This window comes from Ursus maritimus, unplaced genomic scaffold (genome assembly GCF_017311325.1).
Source record: "Ursus maritimus isolate PB19 unplaced genomic scaffold, ASM1731132v1 scaffold_5, whole genome shotgun sequence".
Lineage (NCBI taxonomy): Eukaryota > Metazoa > Chordata > Mammalia > Carnivora > Ursidae > Ursus > Ursus maritimus.
Genome location: NW_024426663.1, coordinates 52,543,039 through 52,563,462, shown reverse-complemented (window position 1 = coordinate 52,563,462; position 20,424 = coordinate 52,543,039). Strand labels below are relative to the sequence as shown.

The 20,424-nt window shown below is 45.5% G+C and overlaps 2 protein-coding genes across 4 annotated transcripts in view; both read right to left on the bottom strand.

Moving 5' to 3' along the window:
* DIAPH1 (diaphanous related formin 1) overlaps positions 1–5,336 on the bottom strand; it is a 91,893-nt gene extending 86,557 nt beyond the window's left edge. For both annotated transcript variants that reach the window (XM_040622307.1, XM_040622308.1), the window contains exon 1: positions 5,112–5,336. In XM_040622307.1, coding sequence (XP_040478241.1) covers positions 5,112–5,228 — 117 coding nt within the window. In that variant the 5' untranslated portion in view covers positions 5,229–5,336. The remainder of the gene's footprint in view (positions 1–5,111) is intronic.
* A 1,870-nt stretch (positions 5,337–7,206) lies between these two features.
* On the bottom strand, positions 7,207–20,406 carry HDAC3 (histone deacetylase 3). 2 transcript variants are annotated; one of them, XM_008691471.2, is made up of 15 exons: positions 20,276–20,406; positions 20,087–20,169; positions 18,595–18,737; positions 15,042–15,123; positions 14,855–14,911; positions 14,678–14,733; positions 14,161–14,294; positions 13,541–13,621; positions 13,093–13,166; positions 12,865–12,929; positions 11,932–12,021; positions 11,749–11,807; positions 11,379–11,458; positions 10,946–11,103; positions 7,207–7,863 (listed from the first exon to the last, which is right to left on the bottom strand). In XM_008691471.2, the coding sequence occupies exons 1-15, from the start codon at positions 20,328–20,330 to the stop codon at positions 7,794–7,796; spliced, it is 1,287 nt and encodes a 428-aa protein (XP_008689693.1). In that variant the 5' UTR covers positions 20,331–20,406; the 3' UTR covers positions 7,207–7,793. The 2 variants fall into 2 exon arrangements, with proteins under 2 accessions (XP_008689693.1, XP_008689694.1); XM_008691472.2 differs by lacking the exon at positions 20,276–20,406 and having other exon boundaries at positions 20,055–20,167.
* Between the last annotated feature and the right edge of the window lie 18 nt (positions 20,407–20,424).

Genomic DNA, 20,424 nt, shown 5'->3' with positions numbered 1-20,424 from the left:
ATCTGTTCCATCCCCCTTCTTGGAGGAAAAAAAATTAAGCAAATATTTATAGGACAAACCGAAACTCTTTGATTGTCAGTGAGCCAAGCAACACAGAGCCAGTTTCTTCAATCTTTTCCCTCTCAGTCACATAGCTTCTAGTGTATCCGTTCCTCTTATATAATCTCTACTACTCTAGCTATTCCAAGATCCTGAAATTTACTAAAGGAAATGTAGAATCCAAAATTTCTGCTTCTCCTCCTCAATTCATTTATCCAATATCCACCCTATAGCCCCCTGATGTTTCCAAACTCTAAATGTAAGAAGAGAGTGCTGCACTGAGTGGGTGTTTGGGCTTGATGACATTTAAAGTCCCTTCCAACACTAAAATTTTAAGGCTACCATTCACAGCAAGCTTTAATAATGAATGGAAGACTCTCAAAGTGGAAAGAACAATGATACACCCAGTTATCCTGTAATCAGTGGTAAAATTCATAAAAAGACTGGTCCTAATACTTCTTTTCCTTCAGTATTTCTTTTACTTTATTAAAAATAATTTCTCTAATAAAATGTTTGCCAAAAGAAAGAAAGAAAGAGTAAAAGAGGGGTGGAAAAGAAGGTAAAATACATTCCCAGTGTTTAAACATTCTTTAATTTTCCATTTTAGCTTTGAAGCTTTAAGAAATTTTAGTATCAACAGCTTTTACCATTCCTGATTCCTCAAAGGCCTAGCTGCTGATGGGACTGGGACCAGCCGTCAGAGAAGCAGATAGGGAATAAAAACAAAGACAGAGGGGATGATAGTAGCTGGGCAAGGGCAGAGGGTTGACTTTGTCTCATCTAACCCTAAGTAGGGGCAAACACCAAATGTTGCTTTGCTCATTAGTAAGAGGTGAATTTTTTTCCTACTGCTTTCAAACAAGAGTGAACAAGGAAGCTCTACATAATAAAGAAAAACAGGTAAGTAATACATGGCTCGTTTCAAACAGAAATGCTTTCTGTAGTCATTAATGACTTCAACTGAGACATAAAATGGGAGAAAACACCATCTGCATATACAAACCTTTTTTTTTCTTTATAATGCCTACTATTTCTTAATAAACATTTTAACTTGTTCTTCTAAATCATATGTGATACAACCTTATCTTTTAAACCTCCATTATATTTCACTGAAAATGTAACACTGTCCAGGAATAACTTGGCAATCCATTTATAAAATACAGAGGGCCCCATGGATAGCAAAATGTTATTCTATTATACGGGAAATAAAACTAGCCTATTCTGACCCATGCCAAATAACAAACTTAAACCACTTCTCACTTATTATTTTCTCAGGTTTTATAATAATGATAATTCCTAATCATAAAATTTTCAGGTCTTTTAAAATAAAAGTATCCCAATGTTTATCAACTCTCCCAAGGCAGAGATTTTAATTCTGAGGCATTCCCTCAGTATATGACCTTTTGTGAGGGAGGATTTCCTTTGAGACAAGTAAATGTAACATGATCAAGTGGATCCTTGTGCTACTTCTTTAAAGACAAGGCGGGGGAAAAAGGGCAGCAATTTTTAAGGTAATCATTCTGCCACTGCAAACCTCAAAAACATTCCTGCAGGCTCCCCTCTCTCTAAACTAAGTAATCCCTGTGTTTATCATCTTCAAAAAAACCCCAAAAACAAAAAAACCCCACATAACTTGTATAAAGTTCTCTGTATATTCCTGGGTTTTCTGGAACCTTTTGGATTAAAGTTAATGTCTTTAAGAGGACAGAAGCGGATAAATGCATGAACAACTCCCCTTCTTTCATATTCTCCACCTTCCCTAATATCTCTTTAAAATTCTGCCTAACATCCTTTACCTTTGGCTGCTCTTTTGGATGGACAGGGGTCTACAACCAAACATTTATACTTTCACCATCACTCTGCTTTTAGAAGGGCATGAAAACTACCACTTGGTGAAAAATTCAATATATACCTCCAAAATTAAACAAGATTTTTAAAATCATGTATCTTCTATTCTCTCTACTCCCAAGCTAAAACTCATGTTTTACAAAGTTATGTCCCTAGCTGAATCAGGAAGCAATATCCTTTCTTAGAACTCATCCACTTCTTGATTGTATAAGGCATGTGGTTTATAAAATGCAGGAATACTCTGCAGCCTCCCAACACCCTGGTTGTAATTACTACCTTTACACATATTTCAGCCAGCAGTCTATTTGACACCCACATTCATCGCTGCTGAAAAATCCGAATACATTTTGTTCGTTTCAAATTTTTATTTTCTTTCACCCTAAGGACCTGTGAAAGGAAGTGCAACAATGCTGGAGAAGGGATATGCTTATGGCCCAGGAGGAGAAAGACTCCTGAAAAATCAAGGGGGAATACCAGGCAGCCCAGCTTGAGCCACACACATCAGCATCTCTAACAATCAAATGTTTTTAAAAGGTGATTCCCAACCACTTTTTAAACTTTGACTCCATGTGCTTTCCACCCAAGATGTGTCAGAGAGTAAGACCGTATTACCGTCTTCGGCAATATGTGAGCTCTGTGTTCCATTCAGTTGATCTATACTTAGAACCTGCATAAGCTTGGAAAGGTACGTAGCAGCAGAAGCAATAAGAAACTCCTCAGAAGCAAACAAATAACCTTTAGCACACAAGGTCCAAACCAGTGCAGTTTTATAAAGTACATTCTTAATGGAACTCCAGAGGACACACACTCTAGCAAAGGTGGAACAGGCAAAACACCTCTAAATTTGCTTTTTTAGCCTATAGTTCAAAAAACTAAGCCATGGGTAACAAAAGCACACCAGCAATCAATCTCTCCCCCTCCACCCACCCACATATACATACAGATACAAAGAGAAGTGTATTGCAATGCTCCTCCTAGTCTCTCATTGCCACAGACTTCTCATAAAAAGGAGAAAGAGAAAATCCCGAATGCCTTGAGGTGAGTTACAGCTGGCAAGAAAGGGGTTAAGTAGCACTACTTTTCTGGAAACTTTCCAATCCCCTAGCTCTGAATGCAATTCTCCTCACTACCTGTGCTCCGTATTTTTTTTTTTAAACAATTCAGCAGGTTAAGAGTTAAAAACAACACCTCAGAAAGAAAAAGAGAACTTGGTACGGCTCCACCCTCTGTAAAGCAAATACCAAAAACTGAGCCAAATCCACTCAGCATATACAAGACCCCACGGACATTCCAAAACACAGGTGAAAAGAAGTTAAGTTTCCTCACGTATCTCAACTTTCAGCACCATGCACTTAGATTTCCCCAATTTCACTTGTGAAACACACAAGTGTTAGATAAAACAAAAGCACAAATAAAATTCTATTTAAGGACTTGAAAAACATACACAAGTCACAGAGTTCACTACATATTAGCAGGAATAACTGGAATTCGGGTAAGGAAGGTCAAACAGTACCCATGGAAACAACAGCAAAACAAAAATAACAGATATATATACAGAAATAAAAAAGGAATACGGGCCCTAGAACTTAAGTCTTAGAAGAAAAGCTGAGTGTCAATTCCTATCCTAAAGAAACATAAGGAAATGTTGCTTTCATCACCACAGGGGAGGGTCATTACTACCATTAACCCAACATTTCTGGAAAAAAAGATGTTCACCAGATGAAAAACAGGCAGTTACTGACAGCCCATAAGTCACTGGAAAGGACAGTCCAGAAGCACCTGCCTTGCTAGAAATAGGTAGGAAGAGATGAGTCACTATTTTAATTCTGCTTAGTACTCTCCACATCTCAATCCTCTAGGTCCCAAAGCAACATTTTTTTCCTGTTTCCTTTATCAGTTTTCTTCCCAAACTTGTGGAGTTGGGTCAGAATACTAAAGGTTGGGGATAAGAGAAAAGAGAAAGGGTAAGAGTCAGAATCCAGTTGGTTAGTACAAAGAGATACTGGGGTGGGGGCAAAATTACCTGGAAGACAAGACTAAATAACTACATTTACAACTAGCAAATGATTACTAAGATCCAAGACTCCCTCTCTTGGATAGTACCCCATATCTTTCAAAGCTTTTACAGTAAAAAGCAAACAGCTTCCTGGAGAAAGGAGTAAAAAAGATTTAGTGCAGGCAAAGGTAATGAAGTATGATAGCGTTACATGAATATCAGTATTCCTTCAGACTCGGATTGGAAGTCACTAGCACCTGAGGAAAGCTATACTCTTCTACAGGTCAGGAAAGGAATGTCACTAGCCTGTCACACAGAGGGTGGCAGAGGAGCAAGGATGGTTATCATAGGAAACATATAAAAAGCAATTCAATTACGAAGAAACTTCTTGGACTTGCAGCCTAACTTCCTTCCTACGGGGGAGATTTAAATCACCACCCTAGGTCAAGAGGGGCATCATTATGAGAAGTTCTAACCCCCTGAAAAGTGATAAGCAACAGGGCAAAGAGACAGGTTCTCTGGACGGAGGAATACGGGGAAGCAAATTAACGTCATGCCCGATGACCATAGGACCTGGGCAGGAACCCATTCCTGCAATCACAAGGACAAACATGCGAGGGAGGAGGGAAGGTAGGGCCCAAGTCAGGTAACATTCCAGAGGGGAAGGATTATCAGGTGACACCGGGCTGAGGGCCCAGAGCTGGGGCTAGGAGGGAGGAAAGTTAGCAGGTGAAAGGGATCAATCTTGAGAAGGAAGTGACCTTTAGGAGAAGCAAATAAGAGGATACCAAAAAAAAAGTGGGGGAGGCTTAAGAGTAATAGGGAAAATGGACCCAGAAAAAGCACAGAGAACAAGACCGAGAAGGCGTGTGCGGGTAACAGAGAAGAAGAAAGGAAGTGAGGCTGAGAGGGAAGGGATGGGGCTAAGACCCGCCGGACTATGGGGGCGGAGGGCACAGCTAGCTGGCGGGAGGGGGGGGGGGGAGGTGTGAAGAAAGCCCCGAGGCTGCCGGGGCGAGAGCCGGGTAGGACTCCGGGGTTTCCCGAGGTCCCGGAGAGGTAGGATGTCGGACTGTGGAGCCCGGGACCCAGCAAACCGAGAAAGAGAGGAGCGGGGGCGGCTCCCTAGTGACGAGCGTACACCCCTGGGCCCGGCTGTGGGGGTCTCTCTGGACCGGAGGGCGGTTAAGGGGCCAGGCTGAGGGAACCGGGTGGGAGGGACACTCACAAATTTCTTGGATTTGCCGCCGTCGCCGCCCGCCGCAGGCAGCTCGTCGGGGCTCCGGCCCTTCTTCTTGTCCCGGGTCCCGCGGCCGGGACCCTGGCCCCCGCCGAGCGGCTCCATGTCCAGGTTAGCGCTAGCAAATGACCCCGCGCCTACACCGCTCCCACCCGGCACCTCCCGACCCGCCGCCGCTGCCGCCGCCGCCGCCCAGCAGCTCCTCAGCCCGCCGCCGCGCCCCGCCTCATTAGTATGCCGGGCTGCGCGCGCCTCATGAATATACAACGGCGACGCCTCGCTCCCGCCCGCCTGCCCCACTTCCGCCCGGACCCGCAGCTCCTACCAATGGGGGAAGGGAGGGGGTGGAGGAAAGCCGCGGAAGCAAGCTACCTGCCCGGCGGGCCTAACCATTCGGACCCACGTGGGGGGGGGGTGGTGTGTGGGCGGTGCAACTGTGCGGCCTCAACCCGGAATGGCGCCACCTGGCGGTCTGCGCGGGGCAGGCCTCCCCGCTCCCACGCAGTGCCCACGTGGCTGTAAAGCCCTGACCCTCTCACACCCTAGAGCAGGATACTTCTGAACCAAAAATCAGATAAGAGAGAGAGCCATCTAGAGAGAGTGTCATCTTGGCCGAAAATCCAGTGCCGGTCTTTCAAGGATAATAGTTTTTATGTGTGCACTATCAGTGGAGCACATGGAAAAATTTAAAAGCAACAGCTATCATTTATTGAAAGCTATGTGCCAAAAACAGAGCTTGGTCCAGAGTGGGTGCTAGACTGGAAATCAACTAGCCCTGGAGTTACATTACCTACTTTGGAATCGTAGGTCTGCTATTTTCTAGTTGTGTTTTTTAATCTGAAAAACGATTTATTGCCAACACAAAACTACACGGTAATAATAATTACCATTTTACCATGCACTTGCTCTAAGCTGGGCACTAAGTAAAACTCTGTTTTTCCTCACTGAATCCTCACACTGTCATGTGATAGATTCCACTCTCACCATTTTACAGATAGAAAATCTGGACTTCTGAGAGTTAAAGTGACTTGCCCCAGGACATATAAATGGTAAAAAAAATTTAAACCTAGTTTAGTCTGGGAAGTCCTGTTGGACCAGGATTTTCTACTAACATAAACCAAACCTAAGTGAAAAGAGCAGGTGTTCTCCAAGAGTGTTCTTTGTTTGACCAGCTTGATTTCTTCCTCAATAATTTCATCCATTCTCCCAGCTACATCTGTTCCTCTTTGAAAGTCACATGGCACCCAGTAGGCCCTCAAAGTATGGACTTAATTATCTTACCCACAGCTGGAAAACGATTTCAAATATATGTTCCTCGAGGGCAGAGTCAGTGGGTCAACATCGCTGAGACCCCAGTGCTCAGTCTAGGGCCTGGGATATTACAGGGACTCTCCAGTGCTGGCTGGCCAATAAAGCTGGCCTTCATCTCTTGCGTTCCACTTTCTAATTGCCTGGTGGAAAGTTGCAAAGAACTGTCCAGCCCACACTTCAAACTCAGTTTGTCCAAAACAGTTCAAAAACTACTTACTTTCTAAGCTAGAGTACTGACAGACAGGATCAAAGCATGAAAGGAGTAATCCATCTATCACTCTTCCTTCTCATACCACTGTCTACCTCTGCTTAACATTTATCTCACTCCTTACCGGATTGTAGACTGCTCCAGGAGCAGGTCCACATTTGTGGCTACTATAGTATCTACCACCACTCTTCACGTAGACATTAAGATAATGAGCAACTACTTATGTCGGATACTGTGCTAAGCACTTGACATGTTTTATCCCAGTGTACCTTCACCAACTAGAATCACACCATTTCAAGCACCCAGTTTCAAAAACCTAACTCATCTTCTACTCCCTCTCTTAAGCCAGTAATCTGCCCAGGTTTGTGTAAATGGTAACTAGAATGCTCTATTAACTCCTTATATACAAGTAACACAATCCATGTAGAATGCATACACAGGGCCTAACATAAGTGCTGAATGAATGTTAACTATGATTTTTATTATATACATCACCCTCCTTCCTTCTCCCTTCATATACAGTCAGCTAGCAAGAATTAAGAATATTCCCAGGAAGGCAAAAGGTACAAAAAATACCAACTTGGTTTATTGGATAAAAACAGTGGTAAAATGGACATAAAGCCAAAAGTTAGAACAGAACATTTTTTACATCCTCCCCGGACTCAAAACTGTACTTCCCATCATCTGGGCTTAAGGTGTTAGGGAGCCAGAGCCCCCTAAAATCCCTCACTCTTCACCTGCACTGGAAACAAGGACTGCAGTAGGAGAACCCGGGAAAGGAGAAAGTCAGAGGCAACATCAGCCCTGTCTACACCTTCATCCCTAAAAGTCTCTGGGTTGGATGGAAGCAGGGAAGGAGTAAGGGGGCCAAAGTGGCTGGGACCAGCCTCTAGGGCCCACTGCTCAAGATGCCCTAGAGGACATTATCCTTGTCCCCGTCCAATCCCTAGTAAGTACCATTGTCAGGCCTTGGGAAGAGGAGGAAAGGGGCTAGTTGGTTCAAAAACCAGATGTGGTCTCCAAACCCTCTTCCAGCATTGGTAAAAGCCCAGGAAGTTGACTGTCCAGGGCTAGGGGCGTCACACCTCTTCCCTCCCGCCCAAACAAGAGGTAAAAAGGAATTCCTTGGGACAGAGCAAGCCTAGCTGCTCTTAAATCTCCACGTCGCTTTCCTTGTCATTGTCATGGTCTCCATCATAGAACTCGTTGGGTGCCTCTGGCCTGCAAAGCAAGGGAGACAAATCAGGGTCCTATTCTCCAAGTTCTCATCTTTTTCCACACAGCTACCCTCTCTGGAACCACTTCTTAGGCCCCTTTTGTCGAGGAACCACTCCTCACCTGTTGGCAGATACTGGTCGCTATCCATCCCATCCATTCATGCAGTCAATCAACATTCATGGAGAGACCCTCTGTGCCACCCACCATCATAAGCGATACGGTACAGAGTAAGCTGGATAAAATTTCTGCCTATCCTCAAAAAACTTACCAAATAAAAAGACTGACAACAACTAACAAAGTAAATAAATAGGGGCGCCTGGGTGGCACAACGGTTAAGCGTCTGCCTTCGGCTCAGGGCGTGATCCTGGCGTTATGGGATCAAGCCCCACATCAGGCTCCTCCGCTATGAGCCTGCTTCTTCTTCTCCCACCCCCCCTGCTTGTGTTCCCTCTCTCGCTGGCTGTCTCTGTCTCTGTTGAATAAATAAATAAAATCTTAAAAAAAAAAAAAAAGTAAATAAATAAAGATAATTTTCCATGGTGGAAAGTGCTCTGACACAATGAAATAAAGAGAAGTGACCGAGAGTGAAGGGAGGAAAAGGGTAAATTTCAGGCAGAATTATTAGAGACAGCTGTTCTAGGAAGGTAAAACTTCAAGTCTGAGAAGGGGCTGGCCAGGCAGAGATCTCAGGAAGCCCGTTCCAAGCTGCAAGAAAGCCAAATACAGAGTTATCAGGTGGACGGAGACTGATGAATTCCAGCAAGAGCACAGAGGCCAGGATGGCAAGGAGCAGCGTGCAGGGAGGGGAGTAGTTACAGATGAGACTATGGACGTAAGTAAGCACCAGCACACCTTTTAAAGCCATGTCAGAGAATGGGGTTTTGTTCTAAGAGCAAAGGAAAAGAGAGTTGTAAGTGGGGGAGTGAGTCAAGGGATGTAAAAGAAACACAGGGCCCAGTAAGTACTCAATACTGTTTTCTTTTTGGAAAACTTCTCTGGGAGAACACAAAACTGAAAACTCAATTCCCATGCCCACATCTAATAACTAAGAAAGAAGGGAGAAAGTCATCAAAGAGAAGCTGGGGAACAAAGTCAGGAAAGGCCCTATCTGCCTGGTAAGCAATGTCTCAGTTACCTCTCAGTGCCTAAGGTGTGGAGGTGTGGAGTTAGAGACTCAGATTTGACTCTCAGCCCTGATATTTAACTAGCCATATGATCTCTGGCAAGTTACTTAACTTCTCTGAGCCTTAGATTCTTCCTCTGGTAATTTAAGGTCAACAGCCACCTCTCAGAGTTGTCTGAAGACAGCAGAATGATGACATGATGATACGTACATTTTAATATAAAGCATTTAGTATTGAATCTGGTTTTAGCAAACCCACAAAGAGTTGTAACTCCTATTATTATTGCTCTGCAAATGATATGCAAGTTGGAGCTATAGGCATCAAAGAACAGGAACTTGGTGGGTGGTCTGACAGTGAGGGAGAGCTTAGGGCAGGAAGAGGCCTGAGGCTTCTGCTGGCTGTTGAGAGGGGGTGGTATTGTACAGACACTAGGCCCAATTACCAGCCTAGAACCAGAAGAAGAAGCCAAACTTTGCCAAAAGGAGTAACTTAAAACAGGTTTTTAAGAAAATCAATTTCTAGAAGTTAAGCTTCAGAGATCTGGAGAAGTTGACAAGGAGATGAGATGTTAAAAAGGAGTCCTTAGACCAGATGCTCAGATACTTCCTCGACCAGGAATGGGACTCAGGGGGTGTTCATGGAGGAGAAGGAATGGACTGGTCCTGAAGGTCCAAGCAGTAAAGTTCAGGTCTAAAGGAGAGATGTGGACTAATACAGAGAAGCAGATTCTGGAAGGGTCTGCGGAGACCATCTGACTCTGCAGCAGAGTCAGCTCAAACCTCTAACACTGCGTGGGAGGTGCAAGTGTCCAGCTGTGGTTATCCCTCAGCCACGTAAGGATATCTGTTTTCCATTAAGTGCATCTGTTTCTCCACTTCTGTGTTCTGCTGTCTTTTCCCTTCATTTTTCAGAAAAGCCTATTCTGGGATTAAAAAAAAAAAAAAAAAGACAAAACACTTCTATCCTAATCTCTTTTTTTCCTAATTCAATGCATCTGTAAATATTTTAGTATGTGTCTCAGAAAAACAAAGATTAAAAAAAAAATAACCATAATGTAATTATTATATCTGAAAAAGTGAACAGAGGAAAGAAATCAAAGGGCCTTAGCGGGCAGTATGTGAGCAATGACCTGCACAGCTCTGAACCTGGAAGGAGCAAGTAAAATGCTGGAAAGATTATAAACTGTTACAGATTGTTTGGAAGGCAATCTGGCAGCAGATACAAAAAATTTTAGTGCACGCATCTTTTGACCTAAGCAGAAACAATTCTGGGAAACTAACCCACTCAAACAAGCATGCAAAGACATATATATATATGGAAGGGGGTTCAGGGCCACATTCTTTGTAATGGTGAAGAAATGGGAACTATAAACGCCATCAATCGTACTTGGTTAAATTATGCTACATCCACACAATGGAATATTATACAGCTGATAAAATAATGAGGCAGATCTATATATAATCACATGGAAAGATACACTGTTTTGTTAAAAAAAAAAAAAAAGAACCAGTTGTAAATTGTAGAGCAACCTGTATAGAAATGATCCAACTTGCATTTAAAAAAAAAGACGCACAAACTCTTACGAATGAGTGTGTATGTGCATTTATGTTCATATATGTATGCTCAATAGCATACTTAAAACCTATCTTAAAAAGTCTATTTGAAAAGATATAAAGTCAAACTATTAACAGTGGTTACTTTGTGGAACTGGTCTGGGATTGTGTGAATGCAAGCTTAACATATTTAGGTGCTGTTCAAAATTTTGACAATAAATATGTTACTTATTGATGGCACACACACACATACAGAAAGAGTAGGGAATTACAACAGACCAAAGAGAAGACATACCAAAGGAAGTAAGCCAGGGACAATTAAGCTAATGCCTTCCAATTTACTTTTTCCCTCTTAACTTCCCCGACAAGCCTGCTGGAAGCCCCTGCTCTCAAGTCGCTGCCCCAGACCTGCTATAGTTCTCCTCAGGACCCCTCTCCTCTGCATCAGCCTCATCGGTCCTGTCGTAGGTCAGGAGGTCTGCAGGCACATCATGAATCTGGACACTGGGTGCATGGTTCAGCATCTTCAGGTTTTCAAAGATTGTCTGGCGGATCTGGTCCAAATACTGGTTGGGGATTTGGAATACAGAGCGAGTAATTCCCAGAGCATCCACCCTTCTAGCTGCCTTCCACCCCTACTCCTCGTTCTAATCCCCCTACCTGACAACTGTCCCTCCCAACCCTGACTGCCTCCCTCTACTTTAACCTGGGCTGCCTCCTAGCTGATAACAGTGAGAGTGATAGCTGAGAACTTTTTCCCTCTGATTTCTCTAATTTCCCACATCCTGAACATCCCCTAGGCCCTCCCCACCCTTGCGTTCAACTTCTCCAAGCTGCCGACCTGGCGTGAGTTCTGATTCTCGATGCGGGTGCTGACATCTGGATGGAGCGTGAAGTCTGGGGCAAAGTACTCGAAGTATTCTAAGTGGGGAAAGGGAGATTAGAAGAGAAGGCATGGGTCAGACAGAGACAGGCAGGTCCCAAGATTTCCCACCTATTTCCTTCCCATCCAAAACCCCTGCATAATAGCTGTCTAATCTTTTCCCTGCTCTGAACTCAGCGATTTAGTCTGCAGAGCTCCTAGAGTGCCAAATTTCCCATCTGTAATAAAAAAAAATTTTTTTTTAATTCCCATCTGCCTTCAAATCAGGCCACCCTGGGGTCTTCTGAGAATGCCTCCTGCTGTGACAGTATCAGGGAGTGGGCCTTACCGCTATAGGGAAGCTCCTCACTGATGGCTTCTTCTACCAGCAGTGATGTTTCATATGTCCTGAAACCAAACGGCGGAATGGGCTAGGCTGAGCAAGTGGGCTTAAGGCCATCTCTCAGGGAGCCCCCACCTCACCAATTCACACTGGATAAGAGGGAAAAGGAAAATCAGGGAGCATGCTCACCAGCATCGCGCAACATTTCGGACAGTATAGCCACCACCACCTAGCACCAGTAGAGGGATATTGAAGCTCTTGACATATTCGACGCATTCCCTGTTAAAAGGAACCAGAGGAATGGCTGGAGGAAGTAATCAAACACCAAAGTATTCGTCTCTAGGTATTGCCTGGAAAGGGCACAAGGGAACTAGAAAAGGTTCCATACCTTGATCTAGGTGGTGAAATTCACTGAGTTATACCCCTGAGATATGTGTACTTTATTGTCTATATGCTGTGTCTCAGTAAAAATTGAAACATAAAGGGCATTCCCACCTCTCTCTGGTTCAACACCCATCCTGGCACCTCATCTATTAATCAACTATTTTCATCAAAGCAGCAGCAAGTGCTGTCAGTTCCAGCCTCCACAGCACAACTCCAATCACCTACTTCTCATTGGCCATCTCCTCCACCTAAGCTGAGGCACCACACCTGCCGTCTGGACAACACCGATAGCTTCCTAACTGGCCTTCCCACTTCCACTCCTGTCCCCACCCCCACCCCAAACCTTCCTCCATTCAGCAGTCAGAGCAGTCGCTTTAAAACATCAACTGGACCATGTTACTTCCCAATCTTCCAGCAGTTTCCCATCATATTTGAAATACAATCCAGACTTCTCACCAGGGTCTAATGGCTCTGCACGACCTCACCACTGCCAACTTCTTAGGTCTCATGTCAAACCACCTCCTTGCTTGCTCCCTATGTTCTTACCTCACCACTTTGACTTCATCTCCTGGCTGGCTACACCTGCTCTTCCCTGTCTCAGTGCCTCTGCATGGGCCCTTCTCACTCCTTGGGAGTGGCTCTCTATTCTTCCTATGGCCCATTCCCCAACTAGCCCCCTGCATGAATTGAGGCCCAAAGCCACTTGAAAACCTGGGGGCAGAGGAGAGCAGGTCTCACCCATGTCCTCGAATGCTGAGGTTGAAGCAGCCCAAACGATCACATCCCAGGGAGTCAGCTCCACACTGCAAAAAGCAAAACCCCAGGCAGCTGCGGTGAGATAACTGATCAGAACGCCCCAGATGTCCTTCACTTCCATTCCCTGACAAATGCAGGGGCTATCCTCCTCCCTGCTCTCTTCCCCTAAGCCCAGGCAGAGCCCTCTTGAGGAGGCATTGGCAGTATTACCTGGAGCACAATGCATGTGGGTTGGTAGAAGTCCACCACCTGGTTGATAACCGGCTGGAAAAGGTGCTTGTAACCTGGGAGAGGGCCAAAGATGGGCACCTGGCACCCCAAGGGGATGGGGAGACAGGGAACAAAAGGAAAGAAGGGATTGAGAGAGCATGTAGCCCAGGAAAAGGGGCAACCCAAAGAACCAAATCATTGGTTCTGAACTTCTGGATGGGGTCCCAGACCACGTGGAGTGACTGATGAAAGCTAATAGCCCTTTTCCCAGAAAAATGCACATACACATAATATGTTGCATACAATTTCCGGGGGGTTCATGGTCCCTCTGAAGGCCATTCATCCTTAAGGACACCTGGCCCAACAGTAGACAATACCAGGCAGAAGAGGTTAATTCAAGGAGAGGAAGAAGCGGCCTAGTAAGCAGGGAAATGACCTCAATACTTACTCTGGTCATCGATGCCATCCCGCAAGGGCACATTGAGACAGTAGTAGCGGCCACTCTCTGCTCCAACTTCATACATATCCCCTATAGGCAAACGGAGCACAGGGGGGTAGGAGCTATACACAGGGGGCACCCACAACCCAGCTGCTGCAACTTCAATCCGTACACTGAGGGTCTCTCACTACATCTATGTGCCTCCACCACACACTCCCTAGAGACACTTAGTCTCTTGTGGCTTGCATTCATTCAACAAATAATTTTTGAGGGCTTACTATGAGCCAACCTGTGCACTAGGCACTGGGGATATAGCAACAGAGAGAACTAATGAAATGAATGAAATCCCACCAAGCTTATATTCCTTGGGGGGGGGGGGACGGACATGATGAGGGAGACAATAAACAAACGAAACACCGCAATAAATACAAAGAACAGTGAGTGCTCTGACAGAAGCAAGCACAGTGACATGACAGAGTAATGGGGAAGGAGGGATGACTTTAACTGTGGTGGTCAGGACAGACCTCTCTGAGAAGAAGCCTCCTGAGCCAAGATCTGAAGGCTGAGCAGGACGCTGTCACAGTAAAGAGCTGAGGGTATGAAGAGAATGATTATCCCTATTCCCATACCTGTGCCAGGAAAGAAGTAGTTTCCATATTTGTGGAAGGAGACTGTCATCACCCGGTCAGTGAGGTAGAAGGCTTCCTGAACTCCATCACCATGGTGGATGTCGATATCAATGTAGAGCACCCGAGGGTGGTACCTGTGATGAGAGCCAAGCCAGGGTCTGAGGTAGAGGGGAACCCCAGCACGAAAACCCCCAACCTACTCCCCCAAAACAAGGTTTGGAATTATGGGTCTACTTGAGCCCAGGTCATCTGAAACCTAATACCAGCAGTTCCCTACAGGCAACCCTGGGACTCCAGCCTGGAGGCAGGGACAGGAGAGGGATGTGCAAAGAAGACTGAAATGGGAGCACGCAGCAGGGAGTGTGCAGCAGAGCACGGAAGAGGTAGTCTGACTAAAGCAGGAAGAACTGTGGAGAAGCTAGTGGGGGTGGAGGAGCAGGTCAGGGCCAGCACAGTGTGAGATACCTCCTCAGCCACGGGCCTCATAAGTCCCTCCATCTCCTCCCAGGCTACTTACTTGAGCAGCTCCAGGATGCCAATCACAATGTCATTGACATAGCAGAAGCCAGAGGCCTATGGTGAGACAGTGGTCTTACAAAGACAGTAACGATCCCTCTACCCAGCTGCCCCCTGGTGTCATCCTGACCACCTACACTAGGGCAGTCGTTGTCTCCCCCATCACCTCCTCACTCACCTCAAACTTCTTGGCATGGTGCAGACCACCAGCCCAGTTAATGGCAATATCACAGATCTGAAAAACAAACACCCAACTCACAGTCCTCCCTGCCCACCCCCAAAGCTGGAAGCTCAGGGTCAGGGTTAAGGCCTTCAGTTAGAAGGACCCACAGCAAAGGGAGAACAGGACTCAGGGCCATGGTCACCTTATTGTTCAGCTGGGTTGCTCCTTGCAGAGATGCGCCTGTATAACGGGAACAGAACTCAAAGAGCCCGGGAAACACTGGGCTGCAGGGAAGAGAAGCGAGTCAGAACACTTTACCTCTGGGGAGGTACCTTCCTACACTTCTCCCCTGACTCCAAACCCTCTAACCTCCATTCTTCAATAAACTTCTCCCGGCCCCTATACACCTAAGTTAATTGCCAATTTATTCAACAAATATTTTGGACTGTGTACCAAGCCCTCTGTAAGGCACTGGATGGGAAGTAAAAAAGCATTTAACTCTGTCAGGGAGTTTGTATCCTGGCTGCAGAGAAAAGCAGGCAGCTTCTAGGTACTTAAGCATACATGTCGAAAAAGAAATAATTTGAGAGGAAACATGAACTTTGTTTCTCTTTAAAGATTCTTTTATGCATTTCATATTTTAACACAACGTTCAATAACATTCTTTAAGAGTCACACAGTTTTGGAGCACCAGGGTGGCTCAGTCGGTTAAGCATCTGCCTTCGGCTCAGGTCATGATCCCAGGATCCTGGGAATGAGTCCCACATCAGGCTCCTTGCTCAGCAGGGAGCCTGCTTCACCCTCTCCCTCTGCTGCTGCTCCCCCTGCTTGTGCTCTCTCATTCTCTCTCTGTCAAATAAATAAAATCTTAAAAAAAAAAAAAAGTCAAGCTTGAACCTAGGTAGTCTGGCTCTAGAATCTGGGCTCTTAAATCATGCTACCATCTTCTAGTACCATGCTTCCCAGTACCTGACACAGAGCAGGCATTACTTAAGTTTTACAGATTATTAGTAACAGTAGTAGATTAGTATCATTGCTTTGAAACCCAAAGATAAATACCAGAAGAAATAGCTAAAGGAGCTGAAAGTGGCTGCCCCTGGGGAGAGGGATTTATGAGTGGGAGGCACAGATCTAGGACTGCTTTTTTTTTTTTTCCATTAAAAGCCTTGTAGTATAATTGGGCTTTTTACGTTAGATTAATTTGAAAACAATCAGAAATTAATTAAAAGGGAAAATCCCTGATTCTCATCTGAAATACACAGAAAAGCAAGACTGTAGCTTAAGTCTAACAGCACAACTGATGCAGTGCCAAGGGCTGAGTGGTAGTATTCCCTAACTGCACAGAGCAGTTACAGAGCCCCAGCTGGGGCCTGAGGGCTGACTCTGCATTCCCACACCTGTAAAGTGAGCTCAGAAACAACAGTAGCAGCAATAATAAAACACCAAGAAATCTCCCAAGACAGCATGCAACTAAACACCAAATAACTAGTGCAGTGTGTACAGGACAGACCTCTGCGCCTGGTGTGGTCAAGAAAGGCTTAGTGGTGTGAAGCTTGAAGGTGGTGTGAAGGCCAGGAAGGCCTTGAAGAGGCTGAATGAGGAACAAAGGGCATTCCAGGAAGGCATCCTGTGCAAGCAGGGGTATGGGGATAAGCCTAGGAAGGTGCTCAATGCCAGCCTTCTATCTTCCAGCTCGGAGTCCTTCTATCGGTAAGATCTTTCGGGGAAACAGTGTACTGTTTAAAAACCAGGGCTCTGGATCTGAATCCTGCCACTTCCACTGATCAGTTTTGTAACTCAGGTTAGTTACCTAAATCTCCACAAATTTTGGTTTCCTTATGCCTAAATTAAGGCAAAGGACTATTACATCTCACTGCTGGTATTAGAATGAAGTGGAAGTACAAGTAAACCTCAGCACAACAGAGTAAGCACTCAATAAATAGTAGCTGTTGTAGGAAACTCTATAGGACCAATAGCATGGTTTCTTCAAGAAATAAATTTAAGGTAGAGGGGCGCGTGGATGGCTCTGTTGGTTAAATGTCTGCCTTTGGCTCAGGTCATGATCCTGGGGTCCCAGGATCGAGCCCCACATTGGGGACCCTGCTCAGTGGGGAGTCTGCTTCTCCCTCTCCCTCTGCCCCTCCCTCCGCTTGTACTCTCTCTCTCACCCACTCACTCTCCATCTCTCAAATAAATAAAATCTTAAAAAAAAAAAAAGGAAGAAATTCAAGGTATAGAAGGAGCCAATAGTTAAAAACCTTAAGAGACGTATCAGCCAAATACAACGCATGGACCTTGTTTAGATCCTAAATATATCAACTGCAAGAAAGAAAAAATTAAGAGGCAGTTGGAGAAATCTGAATACTGACTGCAAGTATGATGATATTAAGGAATTACTGTCAATTTTTTAAGTCTGATAATGACAATGTGTGTGTGTGCATGTGTTTTTAAGAACATCATTTAGAGACACACAATAAAATATTTACAATTATAAAAATGTGACATCTGAGATTTGCTTTAAAATAATCTGGGATGCAGGGGTGCTTGGGTGGCTCAGCTGGTTAAGTGTTGGACTCTTGATTTTGGCTCAGGTCATGATCTCAGGGTCGTGAGATCCACCCAGCGTGAAGCCCTATGTCTGCCTAGGTCCCTATTGGGCTCTGAGATGGGCATGGAGCCTGCTTAAGATTCTCTTTTTCTCCCTCTCCCCCTCCCTCCCCACCACCCCACCCCTGCTCGCTTGCCCCACCCCTCCTAAAAACAAACAAACAAACAAAAACAAACAAACAAACAAACAAAAAACCCCACTAAACTAAAATAATCTGGGATGTAGATGAAGTAAGACTGGCCATTTGCTCCTAAGTGTTACAGGTGGTGATGGATATATGGGAATTCACTGTATTATTCTTTCAGAAATGTCTGAATTTTTCCTAAAACAAAGTCTAAAAATAAATTGAGTAAATGGCAGCTGTTAGGATCAATAAATTTTCATGAACATATATGAAAATGTAAGCAAGGATAATGGCTTATCTTTGTTATCTGTTCCCTTCCCCAGAGGGCCTAACTCTGAGTCGTCTTCATATGACAAAGCTCAGTGTAAACCTCTCTCAATGTAAATCATTCTCTTGCTTTTAGAACACTAATAATTTCCCTCTATTCTAGGGATAAGACCCCCGATTCATAATAAGGCTGTTTAATTTTTAAAGGCCCTGCCCATCTCTTCAGCCTCCACTCAGATCATTTTTCTTTTCATATTCAGTGAATGACCTTTTTTCTGTTCCTCAAATGAGTGACATATCAACCTCTCCCCGACCCTCAGCACATGTTGTCCCTAATTCCCACAACATTCCTGCCCTCACCTCCTAACCTCCCACCTTTCATCTAATTATCTCCTACTCTTTCTTCGGATCTCACCTCAATTTCCATTACTTCTTCTAGCCTCCATTGACGAGCCCACTCCCAACATGGGTAATTCTCCTGGTATACACTCTCACAGTCAGCCACATACCTCTCCTTCACAGGACTTAGCACAACGGTAATATTAAAATTTTGTTGTTATGTCTCATTGCACTGCCAGCACTTAGCATAGGGCCGGGCCTAGAGCAAATGACCAATATTTGTTGAATAAACAAATGAGTAAATGATGATTCACTGGCAAATAGGACCCCCATCGTATGTTCCCACTGCTGCCACAAGACCTCACTCAAGTGTTGTCCTTGAAATGGCTGGCATTAAAAATCCAGTTCTCCCCTCACCAGTCATCACCCACGTTGAAGGCATTAAGGCTCTTGGTGAAGCCTTGCATATTGGTGGGGCTGACTCTCTGCAAGAAGTCGATGTAGTCCTCAGAGTGAAAGCGGCACATGTCATGCTGGGAGGCCTGGTACGGCTTGAAGACCTTGGGATGGAAACATAAGGTGAACCCAGGCGAGATTAGTCCCATTCATTGGGCTGAGACTGGCCACGCTGAACCCAGACCTGTGGACTGTCCAAATCCACACACATCAGCAGTCCCCTCACCCTTCCAATCCTTGTTATTCTATAAAGTAAAAGTCAGTGAAGAAAGGCTCTGATTAGTCAGAGGGGGTACAACGATCAAGTCTCCTAAAGACCAGAGCACCTGCCTTCTCCTTCCCACTTCCAGCCCAACTTTTCCCACCTTCTCAACCTTGAGGCCTTATCCACTCACCGTGCTCCTTGGATCTCCTATTTTTTAATCTTTCCATACTCATCTCCTCCCCCTAGCTTTGATTCCATCCTCTCTCTTCTCTGAATCCTTAATTTTAGAGTTCATTAATATGGGATATATGACAACCATCTAATTAAAACCCCGGGGTGCCAAGGTGCTAAGCCCGAGATTTATTCTCTTTTGGGGGGTTCACACACGTCTTTAGAAATTGGGCAATAACAAAAAGCTTCTCTCCCCAGAAGATGCACACAGGTACATACCAGCAAACAATTTCAAGGGATTCATAGATTCATGCACTAACATCACCTCAGTCTTTTCTATAACTAATTCCCTTGTCTTTGCCTCAGCACAAACAGGGGACAACACTCATTCATATTGTTGACAATTCCCTTTGTGACACATGAGGGCTGAGCTTAACTGTTATAATCGCCTATCACAACTATAAATTCCAAGTTGGGGACTGTCTATCCCCATGTGCCTGCGTATCTGGGAGATGGAGGATTGGGTAGCAATTAAGTAGAACCCTGTGCGGGGTATTCTAAGTTGATAAGGAAATACCCAGGACATCTCCCGCTCTCTTCCACACACACATAGACATTTGCACACAGGGCTGCAGAGTCCTCCCTGGAGCTCTAGCTCCTTGCAGGTGGAGAAAGGTGGCAGAGAAAGGGTGGGAACTGCAGTGCGAACACCTCACATCCAGATAAAGTGATCCAGTCCCTCTCTCCTGAAGCCGCAGCACTGCCCACATCCTAAGATGCTGGGGAGGAAAACACCGTCCCTCTTGAAACCAATCCCACTCCACCCTAACCATAGGCCAGAGGTTGGTCTACCTGAGGTCAAAGGGTGGCCGACCTCAGGTGAAAAAGTAACTCTCATTAAGTCGGTGGATCCACCCACTAACACTCTGCATATGGCGGGTGCTCCTGGCTCCTGCCAGCCACCCTGCCCCCACCCCAAGGGTGGGTCGCACTTGGTGCATTCAGGTCAGCCCACCGATCATAGGGCCACACAACTCTCCCGTACCCTCAATACCCAGCAGCGAAGGCGAGACTCACGATCATCTTCTTATAGAGACCGTAGTGCAGGACCAGACTATGGGTCAATGCCAAGCGATGGGGCTTCATAGGGTGCCCTGCCCCTGGGGTGGGAGAATAGAGTTCGTCAGTTCCCGGCGCTGGAGTTATAGCCCACGTCTCGAAACCTCCGCGTCCCGAAGACCCTCGCGTACAACCTTGTTCCCTCACCGTAGTGGAAATTGCCCACGTCGGGGTCGTAGAAATAAGCCACGGTCTTGGCCATGGTGCCGGCGGGACCAGGCCCCGCGCCTCCGCCGCCCGCCCGGCCGCCTGCCCCACCTCCGCTCCTACGTGCTGCGTAAGCACGCAGCCTGCCT